This window comes from Aspergillus oryzae, chromosome 5, assembly GCF_000184455.2.
Source record: "Aspergillus oryzae RIB40 DNA, chromosome 5".
Classification (NCBI taxonomy): Eukaryota; Fungi; Ascomycota; class Eurotiomycetes; order Eurotiales; family Aspergillaceae; genus Aspergillus; species Aspergillus oryzae.
In genome coordinates, this window is record NC_036439.1 from 1,854,501 (window position 1) to 1,880,294 (window position 25,794).

General features: G+C 49.0%; 10 protein-coding genes across 10 annotated transcripts; 4 read left to right on the forward strand and 6 right to left on the reverse strand.

Annotated features, from left to right (window-relative positions):
• Positions 1 to 2,553: 2,553 nt before the first annotated feature.
• On the reverse strand, positions 2,554 to 4,164 carry AO090701000183 (uncharacterized protein; the record flags this gene model as incomplete). The annotated part of the gene is made up of 1 exon (XM_001823006.3): positions 2,554 to 4,164. The coding sequence occupies one exon, from the start codon at positions 4,162 to 4,164 to the stop codon at positions 2,554 to 2,556; it is 1,611 nt and encodes a 536-aa protein (XP_001823058.3).
• Positions 4,165 to 5,945: 1,781 nt separating this feature from the next.
• AO090701000182 (uncharacterized protein) lies at positions 5,946 to 8,947 on the reverse strand (the record flags this gene model as incomplete). The annotated part of the gene is made up of 7 exons (XM_023237437.1): positions 5,946 to 6,608; positions 6,772 to 6,886; positions 6,964 to 7,636; positions 7,693 to 8,096; positions 8,160 to 8,343; positions 8,373 to 8,841; positions 8,927 to 8,947. 7 exons carry the CDS (start codon positions 8,945 to 8,947, stop codon positions 5,946 to 5,948), a joined length of 2,529 nt encoding a protein of 842 aa, XP_023092027.1.
• A 179-nt stretch (positions 8,948 to 9,126) lies between these two features.
• On the forward strand, positions 9,127 to 10,009 carry AO090701000181 (fungal specific transcription factor domain-containing protein; the record flags this gene model as incomplete). Its single annotated transcript, XM_001823003.3, has 3 exons — positions 9,127 to 9,263; positions 9,333 to 9,363; positions 9,452 to 10,009. 3 exons carry the CDS (start codon positions 9,127 to 9,129, stop codon positions 10,007 to 10,009), a joined length of 726 nt encoding a protein of 241 aa, XP_001823055.3.
• Positions 10,010 to 10,694: 685 nt separating this feature from the next.
• Positions 10,695 to 11,318, forward strand: AO090701000180 (uncharacterized protein; the record flags this gene model as incomplete). Its single annotated transcript, XM_023237438.1, has 1 exon — positions 10,695 to 11,318. The coding sequence occupies one exon, from the start codon at positions 10,695 to 10,697 to the stop codon at positions 11,316 to 11,318; it is 624 nt and encodes a 207-aa protein (XP_023092026.1).
• Positions 11,319 to 11,976: 658 nt separating this feature from the next.
• Positions 11,977 to 12,450, reverse strand: AO090701000178 (uncharacterized protein; the record flags this gene model as incomplete). The annotated part of the gene is made up of 1 exon (XM_023237439.1): positions 11,977 to 12,450. The coding sequence occupies one exon, from the start codon at positions 12,448 to 12,450 to the stop codon at positions 11,977 to 11,979; it is 474 nt and encodes a 157-aa protein (XP_023092025.1).
• A 2,441-nt stretch (positions 12,451 to 14,891) lies between these two features.
• Positions 14,892 to 16,591, forward strand: AO090701000177 (sugar porter family MFS transporter; the record flags this gene model as incomplete). The annotated part of the gene is made up of 2 exons (XM_023237440.1): positions 14,892 to 15,395; positions 15,476 to 16,591. The coding sequence occupies 2 exons, from the start codon at positions 14,892 to 14,894 to the stop codon at positions 16,589 to 16,591; spliced, it is 1,620 nt and encodes a 539-aa protein (XP_023092024.1).
• Positions 16,592 to 16,806: 215 nt separating this feature from the next.
• Positions 16,807 to 17,342, reverse strand: AO090701000176 (putative glyoxalase family protein; the record flags this gene model as incomplete). The annotated part of the gene is made up of 3 exons (XM_001822999.3): positions 16,807 to 16,883; positions 16,941 to 17,140; positions 17,209 to 17,342. The coding sequence occupies 3 exons, from the start codon at positions 17,340 to 17,342 to the stop codon at positions 16,807 to 16,809; spliced, it is 411 nt and encodes a 136-aa protein (XP_001823051.1).
• Positions 17,343 to 18,120: 778 nt separating this feature from the next.
• On the reverse strand, positions 18,121 to 20,024 carry AO090701000175 (putative 2-methylcitrate dehydratase; the record flags this gene model as incomplete). The annotated part of the gene is made up of 4 exons (XM_001822998.3): positions 18,121 to 18,552; positions 18,611 to 18,795; positions 18,850 to 19,627; positions 19,740 to 20,024. The coding sequence occupies 4 exons, from the start codon at positions 20,022 to 20,024 to the stop codon at positions 18,121 to 18,123; spliced, it is 1,680 nt and encodes a 559-aa protein (XP_001823050.1).
• A 575-nt stretch (positions 20,025 to 20,599) lies between these two features.
• Positions 20,600 to 22,500, reverse strand: AO090701000174 (DNA cytosine methyltransferase; the record flags this gene model as incomplete). Its single annotated transcript, XM_023237441.1, has 3 exons — positions 20,600 to 20,784; positions 20,869 to 21,005; positions 21,062 to 22,500. 3 exons carry the CDS (start codon positions 22,498 to 22,500, stop codon positions 20,600 to 20,602), a joined length of 1,761 nt encoding a protein of 586 aa, XP_023092023.1.
• A 1,289-nt stretch (positions 22,501 to 23,789) lies between these two features.
• Positions 23,790 to 25,653, forward strand: AO090701000173 (amidophosphoribosyltransferase; the record flags this gene model as incomplete). The annotated part of the gene is made up of 3 exons (XM_001822996.3): positions 23,790 to 24,327; positions 24,387 to 25,074; positions 25,131 to 25,653. 3 exons carry the CDS (start codon positions 23,790 to 23,792, stop codon positions 25,651 to 25,653), a joined length of 1,749 nt encoding a protein of 582 aa, XP_001823048.1.
• Between the last annotated feature and the right edge of the window lie 141 nt (positions 25,654 to 25,794).

The window sequence follows — 25,794 nt, forward strand, 5'->3', positions numbered from 1 at the left end:
CCCCCTCTTGACTTAGCGCGTCATGAATATACGACACAACCGCATCGAGAGAGACTTTTCTGGACATATTAAATGCAGCATCCACTCTTCTATCTGATGCGTCGCTGTCTCTGCCGGAAATGTATTATCAAAGGGCAGTGTCCGGTGTGCCGCACCTGGCACAGTGGAGACCTTTGTTCCAGCGCTCGCTAGTTTTGTAACGCTGGAAGAGTCAGCCAATAATCTTGAGCTAAACTGGTGTGATAGATGCTATCTAGACAACTCACCCCTGGCTATAAACCGAACTGTTTTATTGATCCTTAAAAAACCCGGTCTTGGGGTGAAGTCTGCTAGTTTGTGCGGGACATTCTGGCTCTTGAAACAATGCAGAGCATCAAAAGCCTCTTCACCAATTAACCCCGTGAGATTTCGAAGTTGAATCTCAATGAGAAAATTGAAGTGATAGGTATGTTACTCTGTCAGACATCAATTCAGGTAAAGAAATTGGGGGGAGGGAGGGGAAAAACAGGGAAACCCAAAAGGCTCCCTTCTAGAGGTGCCAAAGATTTCCAGTGCCGGATGCAACTCTAAACAGAATACTAAAATAGTACAGCCTGTGCGCCATGACATCACAACAGACTTCTAGGCCCTTTTCTCGGGGTTCGAGGAAGTAGAATTCCTTAGCTTCCATTTGATTTGCGCCTCGCCCCGGAAAGGCGTCCTAGGCCATAGTGAATATTACGGCACTAGAGATGCATAAAGATGCGCAGGTGACCCAATTCATCCTTACTAGAAACTTCAGGAAGAAAGACCCGCCTATAATAGAGAGTCTTAAAACAATTAGCGAGGAGGATGGCCCGTCAACAAGCACCGCGTGGCTTTCTTTACCTGCCCTGACATCATTGTCGATCCACCAAGCTGAGGAAGGACGCTTAGAGATAGTGGCCTTAGCCGAATCTCAAGAATGTTACTCCGAAGTCAGCGTTGATTAGTGGTCAAGGTCTTCTCGCTACCAGAAATTACGTCTATCATCTCGCCACGTTCACTACCACGGATCGCCCCGTTCTTATTACTGCATGGATCAGCATCCACCATGTCGGGATTTGGGCTTTAATTAGTCGGGGTGGTTGGAGGTAGTTTTTCTTACCATTGCAATGAAAGAGGAAAGAGAAAACAAGGTGAAGAGAATGCAGAATTCTCGACACCGTGCTTTCTCTTCCTTACTTTGGCAATGATCGCCCCACGTCCATTTCGCTGATCCAGTGCGCATAAAACATCTTTCTACTAATGCATTATGTTCTTGAGCATACTCTATATATTGGGCTCAAAACTTCGGTATAATCCTACTCCAAATTTCCTCTTTCGAAATCCTTTAGACTCAGAAAAGAGTACACTGAGGGAGCTGATCGGCGCGAGCGTTATAGCAGTAGACCCCACTTGTATATCCCCGATGCCAAAAGCCTTCAAATAACGTACAGAGATGAGACATGGGGTCAGCTTCTCAAACAACAGAAATAATCTTGGACAATGCTACCCAATACTAAAATGATTCCAACCATCGATCACCAACCGGATAATAGGGTATCAAACATCATGTGCCACCACACCAACCGACTTCAAGATGGAACAACCATCACCAACCCTCAGTCCAAGACTCAAAAGTCCTCTGCACCCAGAAACCTGATCGGAAGTTAAATCCGATCAAATCCACCAGCCAATATGATAGGCCCATCGCACTCTGGTACCTCTCGACTAGTATCTGTGTGGGTCTCCCTGTTTCGGACATGGAGCTCCATTGGCAAGCGGGTCTGGAAGCTTCCTTGCAATTTCGACTGGCGCTGATCCTTTGTGACCCGGTAGCGTCAGGCATACATTTCTGCTGCCCAGCGTCTTGCTTGGAGGCATCTTCGCTCGTTCAGGATGCCGGATTGGAAAGGTGTGAAGTTCTAGGCCCGCACGCCGTTTGCAGTGCTCTCTGGTTCTTTCAGGGGTAAGTTGGTTGGTCCCCGCTGGGTGGCGTTGGAGATTCACTGGATTTGGGTATTGTATTTTGGCTTTTGCTCGGGTAGGTTTGTTTAATGAATCATAGACTTGCTGATTTGTGTAGTGCCTTGTTTAGCGATGTCTCAATGGTATTTCTTTGCATTGGAGGACTATTCTTTGAGTTTGATTGAATCATTGAAGTTAATGGTACCCTAGTACAACAATGTATTCCGGCTAATTTATGCAGAGATGCATTGACATAGTTGGAATGGGCTCGAGCCTCTAATATAGACAATTTAAATTATCCTAGGAAATTCGGAATGTACCTAGATCTTCTCTATAGCCGATGGCATGCGTACGATGCGAGGTATTCTATCTGTACGGAACTTAGTGCCGTGGTCAATGCGATACCAAGCTCGCAAGCCCATGAAAGCATGATTGGTTCGTTTAAATTAGAATAAAATAAAATAAAATATAATAAAGGTAGATTCGTATTTCATACAAAGGAAATCCGTCTATACAAATGAAAATCGTTATGTACACCCCAGGAAACCAAGAAGACCACAAAACTTTTCTCGCATACCCAGAAACTCATGTCCTCAAATCCCTCGCTCCCTCCGATAATGCCTGACTCCCTACCGCCCAAGGTGGAAAGAATTCATTCCTCGCCTGGCCCGTAGTATCATACTGCGCCTGGTCCAGATCCGGGGTCTGAGCTGGCGGCTGAAATGTGCATTCCACCGTCTCGACCGTTAACCTGGCTCGCACCTGGCCCGGAGGAGTACGTCGAGGACCACTTTCACCTGAAGCGCTTCCATCGCTATCGTTATCCTCGTTCTCTTGGAACCAACTGTCCTCGCTCGCAATGGTCTCCAAGTCCCATGCCTGTTGTTTGATCTTGGATGGGTTAAAGGGGGATGAAAGACGCTGTTGCGGTGGGTCAACGCTCGGTTCGTCGATTTGCTTTTCTGATATTGTCTCGGATTGTCGTCGACTGTTATTCTCAATTGTGCTGCTCGTGGTAGTGATGTTGAGTTTGCTTGGCTTCCGTTCGAGCTTTTTGGCAGTGACGAGGTCTGGTCTGGCTTGAGGGCTTGCTGAGCTCAGGGGCGTTTTCTGCTTCGGTTTCGGCAAGCCGACCGTCACTTGTGGGGTTTCTGGTCTGTCTGGGGTGGAAGACAACACAGTGGATGATGGTGGTAGCTGCGACTTGGGAACCTCACGGGCTGCTGGCGTAGCATGATGGGGCGTTGGCATCTCAATCGGCTTCTGGACCGGAGGTTTCTTGACAGGGGGATTAGGTTGTTTGATAATTGGGCGAGGCTTGCAACCGGCCATCAACGGGTCGACTGGTGAGTTTGCCCGGGAAAGCTCACTTGGTACCTCAGTGATTGGGGTCAATAGACCCGGATCATCAATGACCGAAAAGTCGTCCTCGCTGGGTAGGAAGTTGAATCGGGAAGTAGGTATGGGCGGTAACGGATGGGAGGGTATATCGGGTTGGGAAATCCTGAGGTTTTTCAAACCAAGTTCCTCAGGCTTTTTGCTCACGGATGATTCAAGTAATGGGCCATTTTGAGGCTTGTCTTCTGCCGTTGGCACACGAGGCAATCGGTGAGATGGGACTGGTGGTCGGGCGTCATCAACTGATTGCAGAGCCTCCGGATCTGCCCCAGCGCCCGGCCATGGAGTCGGAGGGCGTGACTTGAGGTGATCGATAGGGCTTTGGTGAGGCGTATCACCTGGCTCACCCAGGCCTTGCGACTCGAGAAATCTTTTGACTTTGTCTTTTGCGCCAACGGCAAATGGAGGGAATGTGGTCAGGCTATCGGCATCGGCTTGCGCTGGTTGTTGGGGCTGTGAATGGCCCGTCAGGGAGTCCGAGGAAATGCCTTGCGAAGCAAGCTTAGGAGCCGTGTTGAGTTTGCTTTCCATGCAAGTCTGCGTGGTAGAGACTGTTTGGTTGGGCTGTGGCTTGATCGGAGCCTCTGGCTGCTTCGGCGACGTCTCCTTAGCCCTAGCGACTTTACCATCTTTTTCACTCCCTCTGGGTGGCACTGAAGGACGCGGATCTCGTACGGGGTGATGAGCGCCCGACTTCGAAAGTGTCTCACCTGACAAGGCTCCCTGAGTTGTCGATGACAGAACTTTCGAAGTAACGCCTCGCGAGGCTTTCAGTGCCGAAGACGAGCCTGGTACCATTGTCAGACTCCGTGCCAGTCCGCTCTCGTCTACCGGGGTACTGTGTCCGTTGCTTGAAAGGGCCGTCTTTCGTTGAAAGACTGAAAAAGCTACAGATAGCGGCTAGAACGGGGAAATATAGCCATGATATTGCGCGACCCAGCCGCCTTGTCTGGCAGAAGCTGAAAACCCGTACCTGGCCATACTGATGCCCAATTGACTTACGAGTCCCGTACACACTCCACCATCGCTCAGCCCAAGCAATCAATCACCGGCAAGAAAAATAACGCTGATCATTTTATTGACAGAAGGTGCCGGGAATTCCTGGTTCGGTGGAGCTAGGGCATCCACCGGACAATGTTGGGGAGAGCAAGCAACATTGAAAAGCTCCCTGCAAGTGATTTCCAGAAGCCTAACTGGCTCCACCGAGAAGGCACCAACGACTTAGTGCCTGGCTCTATAGCTTTTGTTCCGTAGAATAGGGTTATTCTGGCGTAATATGTGGTGGATGGCCGGCCAATGGAGATATCATCAAGTCGAGAAAAAGGGGCTCCCGAGACACAGTGGGACCCGAAGAGCAAACGTTATAGCCCATGTGTTGGCCCACAACGCCGAGTCCCAAATCCTGTCATTTTTTTCTATGGCGTACAGTTTCGATTTGTCGGGTTTCTTTGGTGGTCGCTATCCTTTTGTGGTGATATAGCTTGTAAAAGTGCTCAAAATTGGAAACTTCAGATGGACTATCGATTTTTTTCTTATCCACCATGATGCCCACCAGGCGACAACAGATTGTTTTCTTTCAAGAACTCTACGTAATTCTTCTGCTGAGATAGCTTTTAGAGTACGATCGTATTATGAATGCATTATTAAGCACGTCTCTATTCAAGCATTTCATAAATTATCTGCGTCTCCAGCGTCAGTGTATTTCCATTTGTTAGACACTACCTCTTTACGACTTCTCTTTGTTTTTCTATTGTAGAAAAAAAAAAGCTAAAAGATAAACAAACGATACCAAAAGACCCCAGATAAGAAAAACAAGATACACATCTCTTTCCACAGCGCAGCCATGCATAGCTCCCTGTCCATCCCAGACGTCGTGAAGGTAGGTAAAGTGCAGTATCAAAGCTATTTCAGGAACCTCCAACTGCCCAACCCAAATTAACTTTCTTGCAATGTAACCCAAAGCTCGTGTCAAGTCGTTTAGCTTTCTTCTCGAAGGTCAACTTTGTGTCCACCTTTTGGGGCTCGTCCCCTGGTTCGGAGCTCCCTTGCTCCACAGCGATACCCAACCGGTGGAGTCGGTGGCCGTTATCCTTATTCGGGTGGTGTTTAGCTGTTTCAGCTTTGGTGGCTTTATTTCTCGATACTCTGTGGCTTGTCTGCTCATGTTCTTACTTGGGTGAATGTTTTTCTGTTTGTTATGCGGGGGTGTGCTTGTGTTCTTGTTTATCGTGTAGTAGTGTGTTGATATGCCTGATGGGAACACTGCACTGTATATCATACCCACTACCTCATCGGAAATCCATGCAAGAACTGGTTTCGTACATAGATACTAGGGCAAGCATTCAGTTGCCATCTAGAGAAAGGCTTTTAGCCATAACTTATATTTCATAGTAGTCGTTCTAGTTTGTACTGCGACAGGCGATAGATCACGATAGAAACAAAAGCCAAAGTAAAAGTCGAATAGAGCCCTGCTTTAAGTATGTTTCGCTGGGAACAGAAAAACAAACCCATATTCACGATCTCTTCCCTCTACAGCAAAGTAATCCTTGCCAATGACCTGAATCAATACCACAAATCCCTCACTTCTTCAACCCAGCAACAACTTTCTCGAGCGCATCCCTCTCCTCCTGCTGATGTTCCGCAAACTGACCCTCCGCCAAGTTCTCAATACTCTCCTCCGCCTCCCTGATAACCTCCTCCGCCTCACCAATCTTCCCCTGCCCCGCCAAATCCTTAATCAAGATCCTCAAAGACCCAAGAACCTGCGGACTATTACTCCCCAAGATAGGATGTTCCCGGAGCGCCGGAATCGTCTCACGGGCAAGTTTCTCCGCTTTCTTGTACTCTCCTTTCTCCTCATAAAGTCCAGCCAGATTCTGCAAAGCAGCTAGATCCTTTCCCTTCGGTCCGGGATGATTGACTTGCTCAAGTAAAAGACTTTCTTGTTTCTCGAGGTCGCCGGTACTGCGATTGATGTGGAAGAGAGCGGATTTCAAGCTCTGCCAGGTGGGGTGGTCTTTCTCATAGAGAGGAGTGGGTTTTGCAGCGTTTTCGAGGCACTGCAGCTTTTTGGTAAGGGCTTGTTCGAGGAGGACAAGTTTGGTTGCGTTTGGGGAGCTCGGGTCGAGGTTTAGACTGGTGATTTCTTCGGGGGTGAGGTTGGCGGCTGCACTGCTGCTGATGGCTGGGGGGAGAGATTGCCAGATTTCGCCTTCGGGGGTGGTGGGTTTCCAGGGGTATTGCTGGGGTGTGACCATTTTGGAGTTGGTTTGATTATGATGGACTGGGGATTGTGTTGAAGGAGAGAGGGATGGAGGAGGGTGTGGTTGTAGTCTAGAAGGAATATGTTGAAGTGAGTGAGATGTCGAAAATAGATTTATATAAAAACAATATGAATGAGTGAACAGTAGCCTTAGGACTAGGCAGCAGCACGTGAATAAACACCGAGAGAGGGAAGATTAGGTTTACTGTCAGGGATTCTTCTTTGTTGTCCAACCGAGACGGTGGGGTTGAGGCGTCTCTACAGGCAAATCACCATCCAATGAATATGGAACCAGGATAAAATCCTGACTTACTATAGTACATCTCCACGGTTACGCATTCCCATCCAATTCTTGATGCTTACGCTGCACCATATCCTTTACAGCAACCTCCGGTTTCTTCCCCTTCTTAATACTCTTCCATTCCATACCAAGAGACGCAAGCAGTCCAGCAAGTGAGAGCCCCATTGCAGCGAGGAAGCTTTTCGTGCAAGCTCCGTTGTACGCCTGCTGCACCTGAACCATATATTCCGATGGAACCACAGAAGCCAGGTTCGTAGCACCGTTATTGAGAATCTCTCTTGCATCTAGACCTGGAATGTCGGAGAGCTGAGGCATAAGGTAGTTGGTAAGAATGGATTGACCAATCGTGGCAAAGACACTGCCCCCGAGCTGCTGGAGGAAGAACACGAGTGCGATTCCGATCGGTACATCAGCGAACGGGAGGACTCTCTGTACGACGAGACCCGAGACTTGCATTCCGAATCCCAGGCCAAATCCAGACAGGAACTGATAGCCGATCCAATGGGATAAGTCGGTATCGAGGTTGAAAGTTGACATCAAACCTAATCCAACTGACAAAACACATGGGCATATGTACATGGCTGGGACATAGTATCCGGTCTTTTGTGTCATGAACCCTGCGATGAATGTCGCGGGAACCATACTGAGCATGAGCGGTAACGTGTAGATGCCCGACTGGATGGGGCTGACGAGTTTGACGGTTTGGACTAATATTGCCGTCAGCTGGAATTTCTATCCGTGTGGGATAGGTAGTTGCGCTTACACCAGATCGGAAGAAAGTAGACCATCAGTATCATTGAGCTCGATATAAAGAGGGTGTAAAGCGCTGCGCAAAACATGCTTCTTTGAGTGATCACCCTGGCTGGTATCGTAGCTGTCTCTGGTCTGAGGATCTGGACGGCGGCAAACAGTAAGATCAAGACACCGAACAGAACGAAGAGCGCAATGACCCGACTATTACTCCACGAGTAGGTCGAGCCGCCCCATTGTAAAGCTAGCAGCAGAGAGACAATTGCTGGCACGAAGAAAAACATGCCCAGGGGATCGACCCGTTTTAGATGGGTTCCAATGGATGCAGGTTCGTAATTCGACTTCGGTGGATCCCATATCAAGAACAAGAGTATGATTGTTACTGCTCCGATAGGAAGATTGATATAGAAGCACCATCTAATCACTCAGGTTAGTCAAAGATAATTCTCCAAGTTAATGGATCAAGCCTAAATAACACACCTCCAGGTGACCGAGCTGGTGAAGGCTCCCCCGACCAATGGTCCCATAACGCTGGAGGCTCCAAAGACCCCTCCAAACATCCCTTGAAACATAGGTCTCTTGTGCAGTGGTATCATGGGTATTATAATAAGCATGCACCCGGAGAAGACCCCGGCGGATGCGAACCCGGCGATAGCACGTCCAGCTATGAGGCGCCTGAGTTGGGGGCCGCACCACAGATGGCAGAGCCGATTTCGAAAATCACAATGGAAAGTAAAAATACACGCTTCATTTCGTAAGCTCTGTATATTCGGCCATAGAGAAGCTGAGAAGTTGCTCCCGTGAGCAAGAATGCCGAACCGTACCAGCCAATGTCGCCCAAACTATCGAACTCATCCGTGATACGAGGAATAGCAGTACTGACAATTGTCCGATCCAGCGTGACGACAAAGAGGGACAGAAGGTTGCATGATATGATTAGCCAGAATTTGAGAGTCCTGGGCTGGTAACGACTCTCAGATTCTTCTCCTCGCTTTTGCACTGCTTGACTCGGCACTATGCTCTGCTTCTCAACATCTGAAACTTTGTCTGATCCCATTTCCTTGCCCTTGTCAACCTCAGCTTCGTTATCGCGGGCTGATGATATTATTGGTTGTTCGTTGCTCCCGATTATGCCTTTGGCCTGGTATACTTTAGATGTCGTCTTCCGGTTTTCGATGTTAGGTATGTGCAAAGTAAGGTACTCAACGTCAAGAGTCAGCTTACTCCGGTTGAGTCAAGCTTGCCACACTTGCAATGGGCAGTCTCATGATATATTATTTTATTATAAAGAGATCGAAGATGTTATTCCCGGGCAAGACCTGTCCACGCTATATAGACCAGCTACGAAGTTGAGTGTCGGGTTTTGCCCCCACAGCCCCCTAAGAGGAGAAAGAAGAAATTACACGAACGAGACTTGATTGACCGGCTTAGAAAGTATGAGGCACTTATGTCTCAGCATGGCATCAGCTTTGACTCGGTCCTAGAAGGTGAATACGATGTCGCGAACCTTGAGCATGACACCAATGGCGCGGGGACTGCTGCAGAAGGTAGTGCACAGAATAGTAATCCACAGGCGCAGGGCAAGTAAGTTTTATCTAGCTGTTATCGTTCTTTTCTGATATATATATCTTGTACCACTCTGACATTTCCCAGGCACTCGAAATGGTTTCCATATTATCAAGAGGTTCGTCCATGGAATGGTTTTCTCATCTTGATATTCTACGTCGCCATATTGGTGTCTCGTTGAAGGTACAGAAAAATAACCCATCCAGTACTGCACAACCGATGATATGCTGCGCGATACGTCCGACGATGAGAACGAGCGGCTCACAATCCATCATTCATTCGATACCATGTTTGGTGATACCGATGGCTTCCCATTCAATGTCTGTGGCTCGCCGGCCCAGATAACCGATTTACACCCACCTGCTATCAAGATGTTTCAACTATGGCAGGTTTATATTAACAATGTGAACCCTCTCTTGAAGATCAGCCACGTTCCAACACTCCAGGCACAAGTTGTCGAGGCAGCGGCCGATCCTGCTAAAATTTTCAAACCGCTAGAAGCTTTGATGTTTGGCATATATCTCGTCGCTGTGCTTTCTTTGACAGATGAGGAGGTGGAGGCCACCTTTAATGAAGGGAAAGCAGTGCTCCTATCCAGATATCACCAGGGCACGCAGCAAGCTTTGATAAATGCTGGTTTCATGAGATCAAATGAGCTCATGGTGTTGCAAGCTTACTTTCTGTACCTGGTATGTCGACCCTTACGCTTTTCCTACAGCCTTGGATGCACCTTATACTCCAGCATGTGGCAACGCATCGACTAATTCCGGCTATAGTTCTGTATAGTACAATACATCGATCCTCGGTCTCTTTTCTGCCTGATCGGCATCGCAGTACGTATAGCCACACGTCTCGGCTTACATCGTGATGGCATTCGGTTCGGCTTGTCGCCATTTGAAACAGAGCAACGGAAACGATTATGGTGGCAGATTGTCGCTTTTGACAAACGAATTGCAGAGGTGACTGGATCGGCTATTACCGCGCTCTCCTCCTCTCCAACTGACTGCAGGCTTCCTCTCAATGTGAACGATGCAGACCTACACATACACGCTAAGGAACCCCCAACCCCCAGCACTGGTGCAACTGAGATGCTTTTCTGCCTCACGCGCATTGAACTCACTATCGCAGCTGTCCCTAATGGCATGCGACCCAACCCTGTAGATTTGAACAATCCGTTCGCGCAACACAAGCCAACACCCTCGCCAGCCGATGCCACTACTCAAGAAACTAGCAGTCAGCCCCCGACAAACGGTCTCGATCGCTACTGTGCACACATGGAGTCCACGTATCTCGCACACTGTGATCATGGGATTCCTGTCAGTTCTTTGCTCTGATGATGGCGCGTGTATCGCTTTGTAGACTTCGAATTGTTGGCTTTATGTCTCGGGGTGTGTCCGCCACAACTCTGAGAACCGGGAGCGCGACGCCCTCTTCATGACTGCTATCGAAATGCTTGAGTATGATAATATTATCCACACGGCCCCCAGTCTACGCAACTTTCTCTGGTACACTCAGTTACTAGTCCCCCTGCCAGGATATGTCTTCCTCGTAGGTGAGCTGCGCCAGCGCACCACGGGCGAGCTGTGCGAACGTGCATGGAAAGCTATATGCGTCAACTACAACGACCGGGGTCTCATTCGCAAGCTGAGAAGCCCTATGCATGTTGCCTTCGGTCGCATGCTTCTAAAGGCCTGGAACGCACATGAGGAGGCCGAGCTCCAACTTGGGAGGAATGTGCAACCTCCACAGCTGGTTACAATGCTGCGCGAACGTGTGGCCCTGCAAACTTCAACATCCCAATCAAAGCCAGATTTGGCGGGCAACGGTAGCACGGACTCTGTTAAGACCACAAACGGTGGCCCCATTGCTGGAACCAGAATGTGGGTTGACGATAACCCTGGACTAGACAGAATGGGCCGGCCATTCGCGATTATGTCCAATGAAGATTCAATGTTTCCGTCTCTGCACAGCGCAAGCCAAATGTTTGATGAGGTTTCGCCCGATCAGAATGACGTCGATTGGTCATATCTCATGCAACCTGGTGTACTGGGGGAGCTTTGCGGCAAACACTGAGCCCATCTTTACGCACAGCTGTGGTTTCACTTATCCATCTGGGTCATGGTCATGGTACTTGTCGGCTTTCCTTTGTCATCGTTCGTGTCATCATCATGCTCATGCGATGTTCCATGTGGTTTTCGGGCTACTACGCATGGGCACGTCCGCAATGTTCCAAATGATCTGTTTCATTTCGACGACTACATCAGTAGTATTCGCTATCGATAAATTCCCATTTGGCCTTCACCGCATGATGCAACTTCCTCATAGGCCAAGCATGGATGGCCTTGGTCTTCTCAATGACGGCCTCCAGTGCTTCTCGTTCCCTGGGGTCAGTAAAATACTCCCCGTAAAGTATGATGCTAATCACTGCATTAACTAGGGCGGGTGAGACGTTCTGGTGACTAAGGCCAATTCCGCAAATGTTGAGTACTATTGATCGGACTTGTGCTTCAACCTTGCGATGTGCAATGCGGCAATGCGGATCGTTCCTGTATCAGTCGATCAACAATCGAGAGTCAGATAAAGAGACGTGGGTAGGTATCGGACATACCTAATATTAGGGTTCTCCGCGATCAAGATCATCCGAGCAATCTCGTAGTGCTGAGCGCCAAATACTTGTGCACTCGAGCAGTACCAGACAGTCGAAAATATCTCCCCCTTGGACTTATCGGCCTTATTGTCTAGGATTGGAACGAACTCGGGCATAAGTTCCTTCGTGATTGAGTGCAATTCTTCCTTTAACACAGCTGCATTCAAGGTGGTCAGCTGCATGTACTCGTTCCAGCAGAGCTTGTTGGAGCTCACCCCAGTCTAGTGGTGACCTGTCCCCCAGCCACCATCTCGTTACGTCTCCAGCAAATAATATCAGTTTATTAGCAGCAGAGGCACCCTGGCGCTTATCTTGGTCGGGGGTTATCCGGGGGAAACGCTGCATTGCCAATGCATAGTAGATTTCCTGCCTAATGGCTATCCAGAATACAGCATTGGCAAAGCTGTGGTGTGTTGGTATGGAGGCAGTGGTTTCTATGATGGCCTGTATAATGGCAAGGAAATTAACAGGCTGCTGGTCGCGAGCTCCAGTGCTACTATCAATCTCCTCCTCCTCTTCAATCTCTTCATACTGTCGCAAGATCACGGCAGCTGCCATAATGTTCTCTTGGTACTCTCGGTCACAGATCTTATGGAAGTCTATGAGCGCGGGTATGCATTTGAGCATATACTCAACCGCGGTAGACGTCGACAAATGGGGAAGAACCTGCCCTTTATATTTCGGTCCTTTGGATGTCCTGTACTGCGGCAAACGGCTGAGATGACGCGATGCAACGGCATAAATGGCATTCCGAAGTGGGGGACAATGTCGGGCGCGATACGGAACCTCTACTTGAAAATGTCTCCTGTCATCACAGACGTCAAACTATGCTGCTGTTAGCTTTGGTTTAACATCGCACGCTGCGTATACTATACCCACGGAGAAAGTTCCTCGATAAAGTACCGCAGTAGACAAGCTTCTTGTACGCTCTCAAATGGTTCGAGCGCTACATCACTGGAAGTGGAAGTAGGACTGTATCCAGACTGAACTGGTCCACTGAAAGAATTGGTTCCCTCGCTACTGTCAAGGTGACCTATTTGCTCTGGGCTCCCGGACACAGACAGAGTGTGGGCGGGAAATCTTGGATCGGATATATCCAACAGCTGGGAGCTGAATTTACTTGTAACTGAATCCTGCGGCGACTCATCTTCTCTGAATAGGGGTCCAGTTAAACTTGAAACATTATGCGCTAACTGATCGGCTTCGCATGCTGTAATAGCCAGAGCATGTAGACGCTGGTTTTCGGAAGCAGTGCAATCAAAGCAATTGAAGGGCTCTGAAGAATGCTGCGCCGCTGGGCTCGTGGGGGGGATGCTAGAGGGCCCGTGGTCAGTGTGTCCATTGGAAGGGTCAAACTGGACATTGCTGACAACAGATCCGCCTGTATCATGTACACGGAGCCGAGCTACGAGATCTGATCAGTCATCGAAGAGCCTCGCTAGCTTGTTGAAATTCTTCCAGAAGGTTTCTCACCTCGCTTCGGCCTACTGTTCACCCAATGTTGGTCTTCCGAAAAATGGGCAGTGGACCCTTGACGGAAAATCTGTCTTTTCGACACTACAAAACAGTCTAGATTCTTCGTTTCACATCGTCCACACTTCGGTGTTTGTTTATCACCTGGCAGTTAAACAAGCTATGATCAGCATGGTTTCCCGTCCAATCTATGTACGCAGTCATGCAAGAGTGTAGCATCCAATAGCATCCAGATGCGAGCCACATTGTCTTTCTCTCTAATTGCGTGTCCGACAGCTAGTCCTGTACCACCGTCACTAGCAGTACTTTAGTCTTACATTTCAGATGTTTGTCTGTGGGATGAGTTAGTATGACACAGCCTATAGCAAGGACTACAACAAACTGACCACGGCAATTCCAGCATGGCTCTTGGACTTCTCGACTCCGCTGCAAGGTCATTATCTCTCCGTGGGCGACGATATCTAAAAAGGGTTATATTGATGTGATAATAGAAAGTTCATGGTCATCGAGTGAGGTTCAAGTTGGCTGAAGACACAAACCGCGGCAAGACCTTCCGTAATGGGACATCCTGCACCCAAAATGCGGGGAATTTCCCCAGTCCCATGTTAGGAAGATTTGCCCGCCGCCACTCACGCTCCATCTCAACTCTACTACATGTGGAAATTGTCGCCGCGAGGAGACACTTTCGAGTATTATAGTGTATTGAACAACAGAAATAAAGTATCAAGACGTCACAGTCCACGTAGCTGGATGGTGCTTTCAAAGGTAAATATAGACGGTACAATGTCATGGATGATCTCCGAACACAATCAATCATCTTCTGCCAGACAATGTAGACAACGAAGTACAGCATGGAACTCTCGATTGCAGTTGCTGGCCTTGGCCGGATGGTAAGCCTGCTATCCATATTATCTTGGGATCGGCCCTAATAGAGATTCACACAGGGCAAACGCCATGCTCACGCCTTGATCTACCGGGTTCCTCGTGCCCGTGTTGTAGCTGTATGCAACACTGTGCCCGAAGAGGTCGTGTGCGCAAAGAACAACGAAGAGTACAAATAACTCGGTATCGCGGTATACAATAACTACGATGATATGCTGGCTCATCAAGGACTCAATGCCATTTGGGTCTCCTCCACAAGTGCACATCCCCCGGAAATCTCGTTGAATACTCCGCGACTCCCCCGCATTTACCCCAGAAAACGATCACCAACGCTACAACTCACAATAGCCGACCGACCAATCATGGCAGGTGCAACGTGAGTTAAAATATCCAAAAAGTCAGGCTGCCTCGCCGGACAACACTGAAAGCGGAAATTCTCGACGTCGATACTGTTTCAATGACGTCTACAAATTAGAATCATTTCCGTGTTTTCAATAACCGTAAACTTTCGACTCGGAAGTCCAATGTGACATATAGATATGTCGGTGTATATAATGATGCCGGACATCAGTTTGTCTTCGGCACTATTCAAGAAATAACTCGGTTGACATCGAATTCAATCGGGATCGCGCCCACTATTGATCATGGTGACGGATATGAAGAAAGACATTCAACCACACGTCCTTTCGGAGGGGTTTTCCACTTCGGAGCATCATGAAACCGTTGCCATCAAACCCGATATAGAGCTACAAGAGATACCTGCCTACGGTCCCGATGGTGTCCGAGGCCTCATCAGCTCGGGTTATGTCCTTGGGGCGGCATTCCTGGCATCCCTAGGAGGCTTCTCATTTGGATATGACCAAGGAGTCATATCCATTATCAATGTCATGGAGCAATTCCACGCGGTCTTTCCTCAAGCCGAGACCGCCTTCGGCAAAGGGTTAATGACGGGGATGCTGTTGCTTGGAGCATTCGTGGGCTGTCTCTTCATGCCATACCTGGCCGATCGAATCTCCCGAAAATGGGCACTGACTGTAGTTGTCGTGATCTTCGATATCGGCGCCATAATCCAAACCTGCGCGCAAAGCTATGCTACGTTAGTAGCCGGGAGAGCCATTGGAGGCATCGGGGTAGGAACACTCGCAATGGTATGTACATGACTCTCGGTATCAGACTGGTTCATCTTGCTCACCTGGTCATGGAGGGTGCCCCGCTTTACATCTCCGAGATCTCTCCACCCAACCTACGAGGAACGCTCTTGGTCCTGGAGTCTATCTCCATTGTCTCCGGCGTGGTCATCTCATACTGGATTACGTTCGGTACGAGGTTGATCGAGAGTGAGGTCTCGTTCCGTCTGCCATTCGGTCTGCAGATGGTGTGTGCCACAATCCTTGGTGTTGGCATCCATTTCTTTCCCTACTCACCTCGATGGCTTGCCCTCGTCAACCGCCAACAGGACTGTCTCGCCAGTGTTTCCAAGCTCCGGGGCCTGCCGGACACCGATGAACGAGTACAAGCTGAATTCCAAGGGATTATCACTGAGGTCAAATTCCAAGAGCTTATCCAAGAGAAGAGACACCCTGGTACGCACGGTATAAAGCGACAGCTACTCGCCTGGAGAGACCTATTCGGCCGGAAAGGCTGGCGGAGAACAGTAGTCGGTTGTGGAGTTGCCTTTTTCCAGCAGTTTATCGGAATCAACGCATTTATCTATTACGCGCCTACTCTATTTCAGTCAATCGGCCAGTCCGACGAGATGTCACTTATACTGTCTGGTGTCTTCAATGTCCTACAGCTAGTCACCGTCCTTGTCTGCTTCTTGATCATTGATAAGATTGGACGCCGGCCTTTGGCAATCTTCGGTGGTTTTGCAACCGGAGTCGCGTACATCATCATCGCCATTCTATCTGGGCTATATGGCAAGGACTGGTCCGCCCACACAGCTGCCGGTTGGGCCTGTGTCGCCATGGCCTTTCTTTTCATTCTGATCTTCGGTCTCACGTATTCTCCTCTCGGTTGGGCCCTACCATCCGAAGTCTTTCCCAACGCGACTCGATCGAAGGGTGTGGCATTGTCGACCAGCACCAACTGGCTTTCCAACTTCATCGTAGGTGTTGCCACGCCTCCCATGATGGAGAACCTCGGCTATCGAACCTATATTTTCTTCGCAGTCTGGTGTGTCATGGCCGGTATCTGGGCACTTATCTTTGTCCCCGAAACCAGCGGCAAGACCCTAGAAGAGATCGACGACGTGTTTGGCGATACAAGCGGACATGAAGAGCAAGAGGTGATGAGAACCGCCGCTTTGGCGACCATGAGACCGCCAGTCCAGACTACTGTATGAAGGCGAGGATATTATGATATATACATTATAGTAGTTTATTTTGTACATTTTCTCTATCATGAAATACATGTAGAATTATGCCAATAGCCCCATCACCAAGTGATATCTATCTCATCAAATTCATACATGTCATATTCTCTATTACACAACGCTTCAACAAAATCACCCCATAAACCATCTATCCCACCCAATCATCACCCCGCAAAAGACAACAACTACAAACTAAACTCCAACCGATTCCCTGCGAAATCCCTCGCAAAAAACCGTGTCGGATACTCCTCCGTCATCTCACCTGCTCTCGTCAACAAAACCACTCACTCATGAAACAACAAAGAAGGAATAAACAAACCAGAAATAGCCTCCCCTGGCTTATCCGCCTCTCTCGGCGCAGCCCGTCCCCCACGAACATGATGGTCCCAGATTCTTTGCTGCAACTTCTGTAGATCCTCCAGAGATCCAATCTTGAAGCAGGGATGACGCGAGGATTCCAGCGATTCGTTTACGCCGAATGCGATATGGACTTGCTGGGGTCCTCCTGCGATGTCGAACCTGTATTTGCCATGTTAATTTCGGATTATTCTGAAAGAAGGAAAACAGGGAATGGTGATATGACATACCACGCCGTCGTTTCGACCTGCGCCTGGGGGACTGGACGGGCTGTTAGACCAAGGGTTTGGACGTAGAATTCGTTGGCTTCGGGAAGAGACCCCTCGGGAACGAGGAGGTTGATGTGTGCGAGGCCGGTGATCATGGTAACTCGGTTTTTTTGGTTTTTATATTGGTTGTCTTAGGGGCTGATATGAGATTTGTCGATGCTGAGGGGATGTGTTGGTGAGGACTTTAGGTGAAGTACTTATAGGGTTATGCTTCGTTTGCTTGTGGGATCAATGAGGAAATGATTCCCGGTTCTGCGTCGGAATCCCTTTCCCGGTTCTTTTGGGGTCATTTCCGGGGGGCGCATTTCTGAGTCTTTTATTTGTATTGTGGTTTATTTGGCTAGACTATCTCAATTTCTTTAGCAGGGGGATTTGTGAGTAATTCTGGATGCAATGTATGTTGTTGTTATGTCGTGATTTACTGTGTGGCTTTCGTCATTTATGCTTAAAACATTACATACTTTTGCGCTTGGCCTCCATGGTAGATATCAAGTTGATATCAGAACTAGGATATTGCAAGAAAGCGACTTCTGAGTGAAGGTGGTTTAGTTTAGTATGGCGGAGTACATCTACTTTTCTATAAAGGGTATCTTTCCCATTTATTTTGTGTAATCCCTCCCCTTCTCCCTTATAATTCTATGCTGCTCATGTCGATCTCCACGGACATACTACTCTGTGTTCTATATCTTTCCTCTAACCAATGGGCGCATTGTCTAACCCAAAGAAAAAGCAGTCCAATTGTCTAATTTGGAATAAACACCCTCTTGCCAATATATACGCCGTCAATCGACTCAACTGAAGGCAGCATATCACATGATTCCCGTAACATAGCGATAGATACACATTATTTTATTTCCACTTGGTCTGATTCCTCTATGCAGACGCGACCATCTTGTCCTTGACATACAAGTCGACATACTTGTCCACATCGTAACCCTCAAGGGCAGACTTGTTCAAGCCCACCTCGAGCAGCTCGTCGATGCGAGCCTGCTCGAAGTGAGCCTGCAGGTGACGCTTGTACTTGGCCAGGATCTCGGGCTTGGCCTCTTCGCGGCGCAAACGGTGGCCCAGAGGAGCCTCGACAACGACCTCCTCGAGCACGGTACCGTCGTTCAGGGTGACGGTGAGGGCATTGGGGATAGTGCGCTTAGCCGGGTCGTGGTAGTCCGTGGTGAACTGAGTATCTTCAACGCAGCGGATGCGCTTACGGAGATCCTCAACGAGAGGGGAGGTGGCCGCCTCCGAGCCATCGGCATAGTCGGTGGCGGTGAGACGATTGAATGCCAGCATGGTGGCAACCATGTACTACATCAAATTAGATCACTGTTCAACCCTCCCGAAATTCTTCCAGCCGAGAGCTTACCTGAACGCAGTGGTCACGGTCCGCGAAGTTGTCCATGGCCTTGAACTGCTTGTCAATGATGCGAATGCAAGCTTCGTGGGTGCGGTTGGTGACTTCCTTGATGTCCTTGGCGCTCTTGCCCAAGGCAGCGAGCTTCTTGTTGATGATCTCGGCAGCTTCGATCGCTGTCTGAGAGTGGAATTCGGCTATGACAAAATTGGTTAGACACCATCTTGGATTCAGTGCATGAGAATACCTACCAGGATAGGAGACCTTGAAAAGGACGTTCTCCATAACGTAGCTGCCATAGGGACGCTGGAACTTGAACTTATTGCCTTTGAACAGCACATCGTAGAAGCCCCAGACAGGGGCGGAAAGAACAGTGTGCAATCCACCCTCACCCTTCTGCACCTTCAGCACGAGGTTAACAGCCCGCTGGCATGCGTCACCGGCAGCCCAAGACTTTCTTGACATGGTGTTGGGGGAGTGTCTGTAAGTCCGGAGACTCTGACCGTCGACGAACGCCTGGGAGATGGCATCCGCAGTCTGTTTCTCACTGAGGCCGAGCATCTTGGCAACCACAGCGGTCGTCGCGACCTTGACCAGAACAACGTGGTCCAGGCCAACCTTGTTGTAAGAGTTCTCCAGCGCCAGCACACCCTGAATCTCATGGGCCTTAATCATGGCCTCCAGCACTTCCTTGACCTTCACGATCTTACCACCCGCAATATTGCCGCCAGCACGGTTGGTACGAGAGATCCAGTCAGCCACGGCAAGGATGCCGCCCAAGTTGTCCGAAGGGTGACCCCATTCGGCGGCCAACCAGCAGTCATTGTAATCCAGCCAGCGGATCATCGCACCAATGTTGAACGCACCATTGACAGGGTCGAGCTGGTACGGTGTACCGGGCACACGGGTTCCGTTGGGAACAACGGTTCCTTCCACAACGGGACCCAAAAGCTTGGTGCACTCTTTGAATTTCAAGGCTTCCAATCCACAGCCTAGGGTATCGAGGAACACAAGACGGGCAGTGTCATACTGGAATCCAGAAAGTCATAGGACTTATAGTCAGAGAGATGATATCGTACGCCTTTGGGGAGAAATTACGAAGAATATGCATGCGAAATAAACAAAAATTAGGAATACGTACAGCCAAGTCGGAGTTAACCTCGTAGTTGTGAATATAGTTGGCCATGTCCTGAATTTCGGGATCGTAGGGCTTCTGGAGGGCGCCATCCTGAGAGCCAGACTGAAGAGGTGCCATGGTTGAGAAACGAGAGACTCGAGGAGCGGTCGAGTTAACTGCGCGAAGAGCGTTGAGGGAGGAGAAGGAGGATGCGGCAGATGAGATTCTGGAGACGGAGGAGATGCGGGACTGGAAAGTGCGGGGAGACCGGTGGGTCAGCCGTCTCAACGCCAAACACGAAGCAGACATGATAGGATCGTAAGGAGGTGAAGAGAGGGCACTAACTCTCAATGATGTAGGAGAGGGAGGTCAATTCGGGAAAGATTGCAGGGGAGGGTTTAAGTAAAAGAGGAGGAGGAAAAGAAAGAGAAATTAACGGGAAGGAAAAAGGTAAGGGCGACGAAAATGGAGCAATGGAGAAGAGAGACTGGAGGTACTGATGGACGGTCACCCTTGAGCCGAGGCCGTGCCCCTGTTTACTCGCGGCTATTGCCGGTTATGCATCCTTCCAACTACTACTCCTACTACTACTACCTAACATTGATCAATCAGATCCTCGGGATCGATTTAATTCCATCCGGCCAGGGTTACTGATTCTCAACAATTTGGAAAATACCAGATTCAACTCAATTGATTCAATAGAAACAGATCTACCATGCCTCAAACTCGCAAGGTCCGAAAGAGGGGGCCAACAACTCCCGCGGTCGGACGGCATTCTCTTGTTTCCGCGGTTATCACTCGGAAAGGACAAGCATGTGGCGGATCAACCTCTCATCTCCTTCTCAACCGTTGATCCAGTCCCGAGATACGAAAGGGAATAAAATTCACCGGCTAGCTTCATCCTCATCGGTTTTTTTGAGTGTCCGAATGATTTCCCTATACATAGCTTCAGCTAGCAGAGGGGGAACCGCGTTCCCAATCTGTTTCCGGACCTGTCGGCGTCCAAATCGAAAGTTTCTGGGGAAAGTCTGTAAACAGGCGAGCTCCCGATTGGTAAAGTTCCTTCTACCTGAAGGATGATAATTATTATCACCTCCACCACAAGTGATGGTTCCAGCCGGCCGGTGTGGATCATATGGGGGTTTATCCATACCGCGACTTAGCGCTGCCTGTACATCATGATCTGGGGCCCCTAAGGGAATATTTTGAATAGCTTGGCTAATGGTAGGGTATTCACCCAAGCCTGGACCATGGGTGGGTCGCGGAAAAGGCGGCAGGGTCTCTCCAGGTCTGTATACGATATCAGTATATCTCGGTAAATACCATCAACTATCGGGGTTCCTTACCCAGAAGCAATGACGAGGAGCCTTTTTCGGGTCTGCGGGACTCCGTATTCGAGAAGTCGCAAGATACCCCAACGGACAGAGTATCCAATTTCAATGAAGTCGTTTATAACACGGTGAAGCGTATCACGGTGCCGATCAAGCAATCCATTTGTTTCCTCCATCGTGTGCACTCGAGGCTTAGCCCGTCTAATTAAATCTGCGCTAGAGAAAACACACGCCGAATTTGCGTCATCGTTCGCACCCTCTATTGTATGAGCAGATGACCATGTCTGACAGGGCGGCGAGCTGTGACTGACATCTACTCTCAAAAACTCATCATTGCTTGTTAAGAAGCTGAAGATATCACTCAGTTCGCAATATGCATGCTCAAAATTAAGCCGATAGGTAGAGGTTGCGTGTTCGGAGTTGTCGAATGCCCACTTGTTGTAAAGACCGGCTCGGCGAGCACCACATGAAACCCCTCCAGCACCACAGAAACCATCCCCGAAGGTATACTGTCGCCGCCTCTTTTGCTCGTCCACACTTTCTGAACAGGTGAGGTCAATAACAGGGTCAGGATTGTCTAGCACAATTACAGGGGAGCTTTCTCTAGGGCGGTCTTCTTCGCCAAAAGCCCGACTCTTTCCCCTCCAAAGCTGTCGTAATATAGCGGGTTCAATCTTATGCCCTTCGTCAGCTTCGACGAAGGATACATATTCTATGGACACTTCTCCGTCCTCCAAAGTCTCTTTCAATCGACACCAAAGGTGGTTGGGATTCACTAGTTTCTGGGGATCGCCTCTGATTGCGCAAATGTTGGTGAAGTTCATACTGACGAACTTTTTGGCCATTTGAAATGGTATAATTTCCGTGGCATTGGCAATCCAGACTAGTTCGTTCCGCTCTTTAGGAACGTAGGTTCCGGCATGGTTTCTAGTTTTAAGGAGCCGGCGGCCACTGAAAGAAACTGCATCCATGCTATCCTTCAGAACTGTGCAGATTCGAAGATATGACCCGTCATAAAGCTCGAGTGACTGTCCTGGTTTATATAGTATGCCGTCTATGCATACTTCCTCAACAGGGAGTACTGTTGTCGCACGGGTTTCATCGACCGGTGTTGTCACTCTTGGGCTTGGGGTATGCAGCTGCCAACTTTGAAGGAGCAGCTCGAACTCTTCGTCTGTGCAGTAATCGTCCTCATCAAAAGCTTGAAATGTTGGAAGGGTAAGGTCGACTAGCTCGCGCAGGTTTGCCGCTGCATTTGTGCTGAGCAAAAAGGGCGTTGGGTCTCGGGGACGATTGTCCGAGATGACCACCACGTCATCCGCATAGTCAGGCCCGTCCGAGTCATGGTCAAGCGTAACACTACTATCTGTGTCGCTATCGTAAACTTCCAAGGTCGTCGGTCTAGGATCTGCTATTTCAAGAATTGACGGCTCACGAGCCTGGATTGAGGACATCCTTGATCTTTGATAGATATCTTAATGCCTTGCTAATGAGGGGGTGAAAGAAACAGCAGGCTTATGAAGCTTTGGATCCAAATGCAATGTAGAGATTGACTAGTGCTTTAAGACAATGAAGGATGAGGTGTCTGTAAACTGAGTTGAAGATTGTGTGAGAGAGAGACGTAACACGATGGTAGGGAACTGGGTACTAAGTATGATGAGATGAAGTGAGAGAGAAACAAAGTGGGTTCTCTGGTAGTCCCTTTTAACCATTCATTTTGATTGATACTGATCGTTAGCCTAAGGCTATACATGTTTGATATATAACACAACTTGTCACAGCGAGTTGTAGAGTGGTGACTACCACAAACGATAAAAATAAAGAAACACAATACAGCAAACATAGATGGAGTGAAAGAATAGCAAAGGATCTGTGAAAGTATAGTGCTTAGCCATACTTCAATATACTCTTGATATTCTAATTTGCCTATAAGTGTCCATGGAAGGTCTAAATCAAAAAGTAATCATAGTGGACTAACCACTTGCTCTGCATCCATCCATAGGTTCCAGGTTTGAGGGCTATATTTCCATATCCGGAAAGGTTGGATTTGGATAAAGAACGATGACTAACAGGTCACGAGACCACCTCCTCTGGGTAGCATCGGTGGACACGTGAGGGGTCAACCCCTCCGGTTGTTGAGATTTTTCCGGTCCGTTAACGGAGCGGCACCCGCAAATTTTCTGTCTTTTACTGTGGAGAAGTCGAGAAAAAAAAAAAAAAAGTCGGAAAATCGGACTAGGCAAAAGAAAGGACCAGAGAAATAAAACCTGGTGGCTTCTTCTCCCTTGCCTCTCCCTCACTCTTTCTCTCTCCTTTAACCTTTCACCATGCCACCACTTGGTCCTTCAATCCCTCCGTGGGTGTGATTTACTACCAGTTGCCACCTATTACAGTCTCTCCTTATCCTCTATGACTATTGTTATGTTTCGATAGAGTCAAAAACTGGTTCCATTTTTTCAACTCTGTCCCCCCACCATTGCGTGTCTGTGTGACAAATTGATTCATCTTCCAAGCATGTGAGTTATATGGTGTAATCCCCCGCCTGGTTATCAATCAATATGCCCCTCCTTTCATGATGAATTTCGGTTTTTTTATTATAGATGTTAGACTTCCTAAGCATTTTTGCGGAGAAAATCCGACCTGATCTCATATTCGATGCTGTTTATATTGTCTCACAGCTCATCCATTTGTGAGAGCCTTGGTTAATCATAAGCATCCACTAGAATCCGACTACATTCACAAGATGTGTGGTATCATTGCTCTGATCCAGGCGAACCCGTCATCTTCTGCCGCCGTTGACCTGCACGAGGCACTATACCTGCTCCAACATAGAGGTCAAGATGCTGCTGGAATTGCCACCTGTGCTGCAGGTGGTCGTATCTACCAGCTGAAGTCGAACGGCATGGCGGCCAAGGTTTTCCACGACGGTTCTAGGGTGGCAGACCTGCCGGGATTCATGGGCATCGGTCACTTGAGATATCCCACAGCCGGAAGCAGTGCGAATGCCGAGGCTCAGCCTTTCTATGTCAACAGTCCGTATGGCATCTGTCTGGCCCATAACGGCAATTTGATCAATGCTCCGGAGCTCAAGAGATATCTGGACTTTGAGGCTCACCGTCATATCAACACTGATAGTGACAGCGAGCTCATGCTCAACGTCTTCGCTGATGAGTTGAGCGAAACCAAGAAGGCGCGAGTCAACAAGGATGATGTCTTTGCCAGTCTCAGCCGGATGTATGAGAGATGTCAAGGCGGCTGGGCATGCACTGCTATGCTAGCTGGTATGTAACTCATCCAATCTCAATACTCGATTAAAGAATAAAAATGCTAACCTAAGCAGGCTTTGGTCTCGTCGGCTTCCGTGACTCCTATGGCATCCGTCCCTTGGTTCTTGGTTCCAGGCCTTCCGCCGAAGGCGAAGGCACGGACTACATGATGGCCTCTGAGTCTGTTGCTCTGCATCAGCTTGGGTTCACTAACATCCGTGACATCCAACCTGGTGAAGCAGTCATCATAGAAAAGGGCGGCGAGCCTGTGTTCCGCCAGGTCGCCCCGAAGAAGGCATATGCTCCTGATATCTTTGAGTATGTCTACTTCGCGCGTCCTGATTCCGTTATCGATGGCATCAGTGTGTACCGTAGTCGTCAACGGATGGGTGATCGCCTTGCCTCTAGGATTCTCGATGTCCTTGGACCGGAAGTGGTCAAGGACATTGATGTCGTCATCCCTATCCCTGAGACTTCCACGACGTCCGCAGCGGCCGTCGCTCGGTATCTCGACATTCCGTACTGCCAAGGTTTCGTAAAGAACCGCTACGTTTTCCGGACATTCATCATGCCTGAGCAGAAGACCCGACAGAAGGGTGTTCGCCGCAAGCTGAATGCTATGCAAGCAGAATTCAAGGACCGAAATGTCCTCCTGGTTGACGACAGCATCGTGCGAGGAACCACTAGTCGGGAAATTGTGACCATGGCGAGGGAAGCTGGCGCTAAGAAGGTTTACTTCGCCAGTTGCGCACCGGAAATCACGTAAGTGGTCCACATCAAGCTATGAGCAATGAACACATTGCTAACTATCTCCACAGACATGCTCATATCTATGGTATCGATCTGGCGTCGCCTAACGAGCTGGTCGCGCATAACCGCGACCCCGAGCAGATCGCCAAGCACATTGGTGCCGACAGCGTCATATTCCAGACCTTGTCTGACCTGAAAGGTGCTTGTGCGGAGATTGCCCAAGAGAATGGGCTGGCTGAACCGCAGAACTTCGAGGTCGGAGTCTTCTGTGGTGACTACGTCACTCCTGTTTCCGATGGGTACTTCGATCATCTGGAAAAGATCAGAGGCGAAGGCCGCAAGATCAAGGCTTTAGATCGGGCTAAGGAAGCCGTCACTCATGGCTTCGCTAGTGAAAAGGATTTCCAGATTGCTGCCAACGGTGTCAAATTGGATGCCAGCGGCAACATCATTCCAGCGTCGACCCCAGGGGAGTCTGAAGTGCCACAGGTCAGCATCTGCAGCACTCGCAAACCTGAGGAGAGCGAAGAGCATCCCAAGGTCAAAGACCGGATGGACATTAGCATCCACAACATGGGCGATCACCCATGATCACTGATGAGTTTATGGACGGTATATTTATGTCAGCTGGAGTCCTGGAGTTGGTAGGCGGTGGATAAAGAGAACGGAAGGCTATCTGCTTGGTGATGGTTATCGCATTGCAATAGCAAAGGGATCCAGATACCCTTTTTG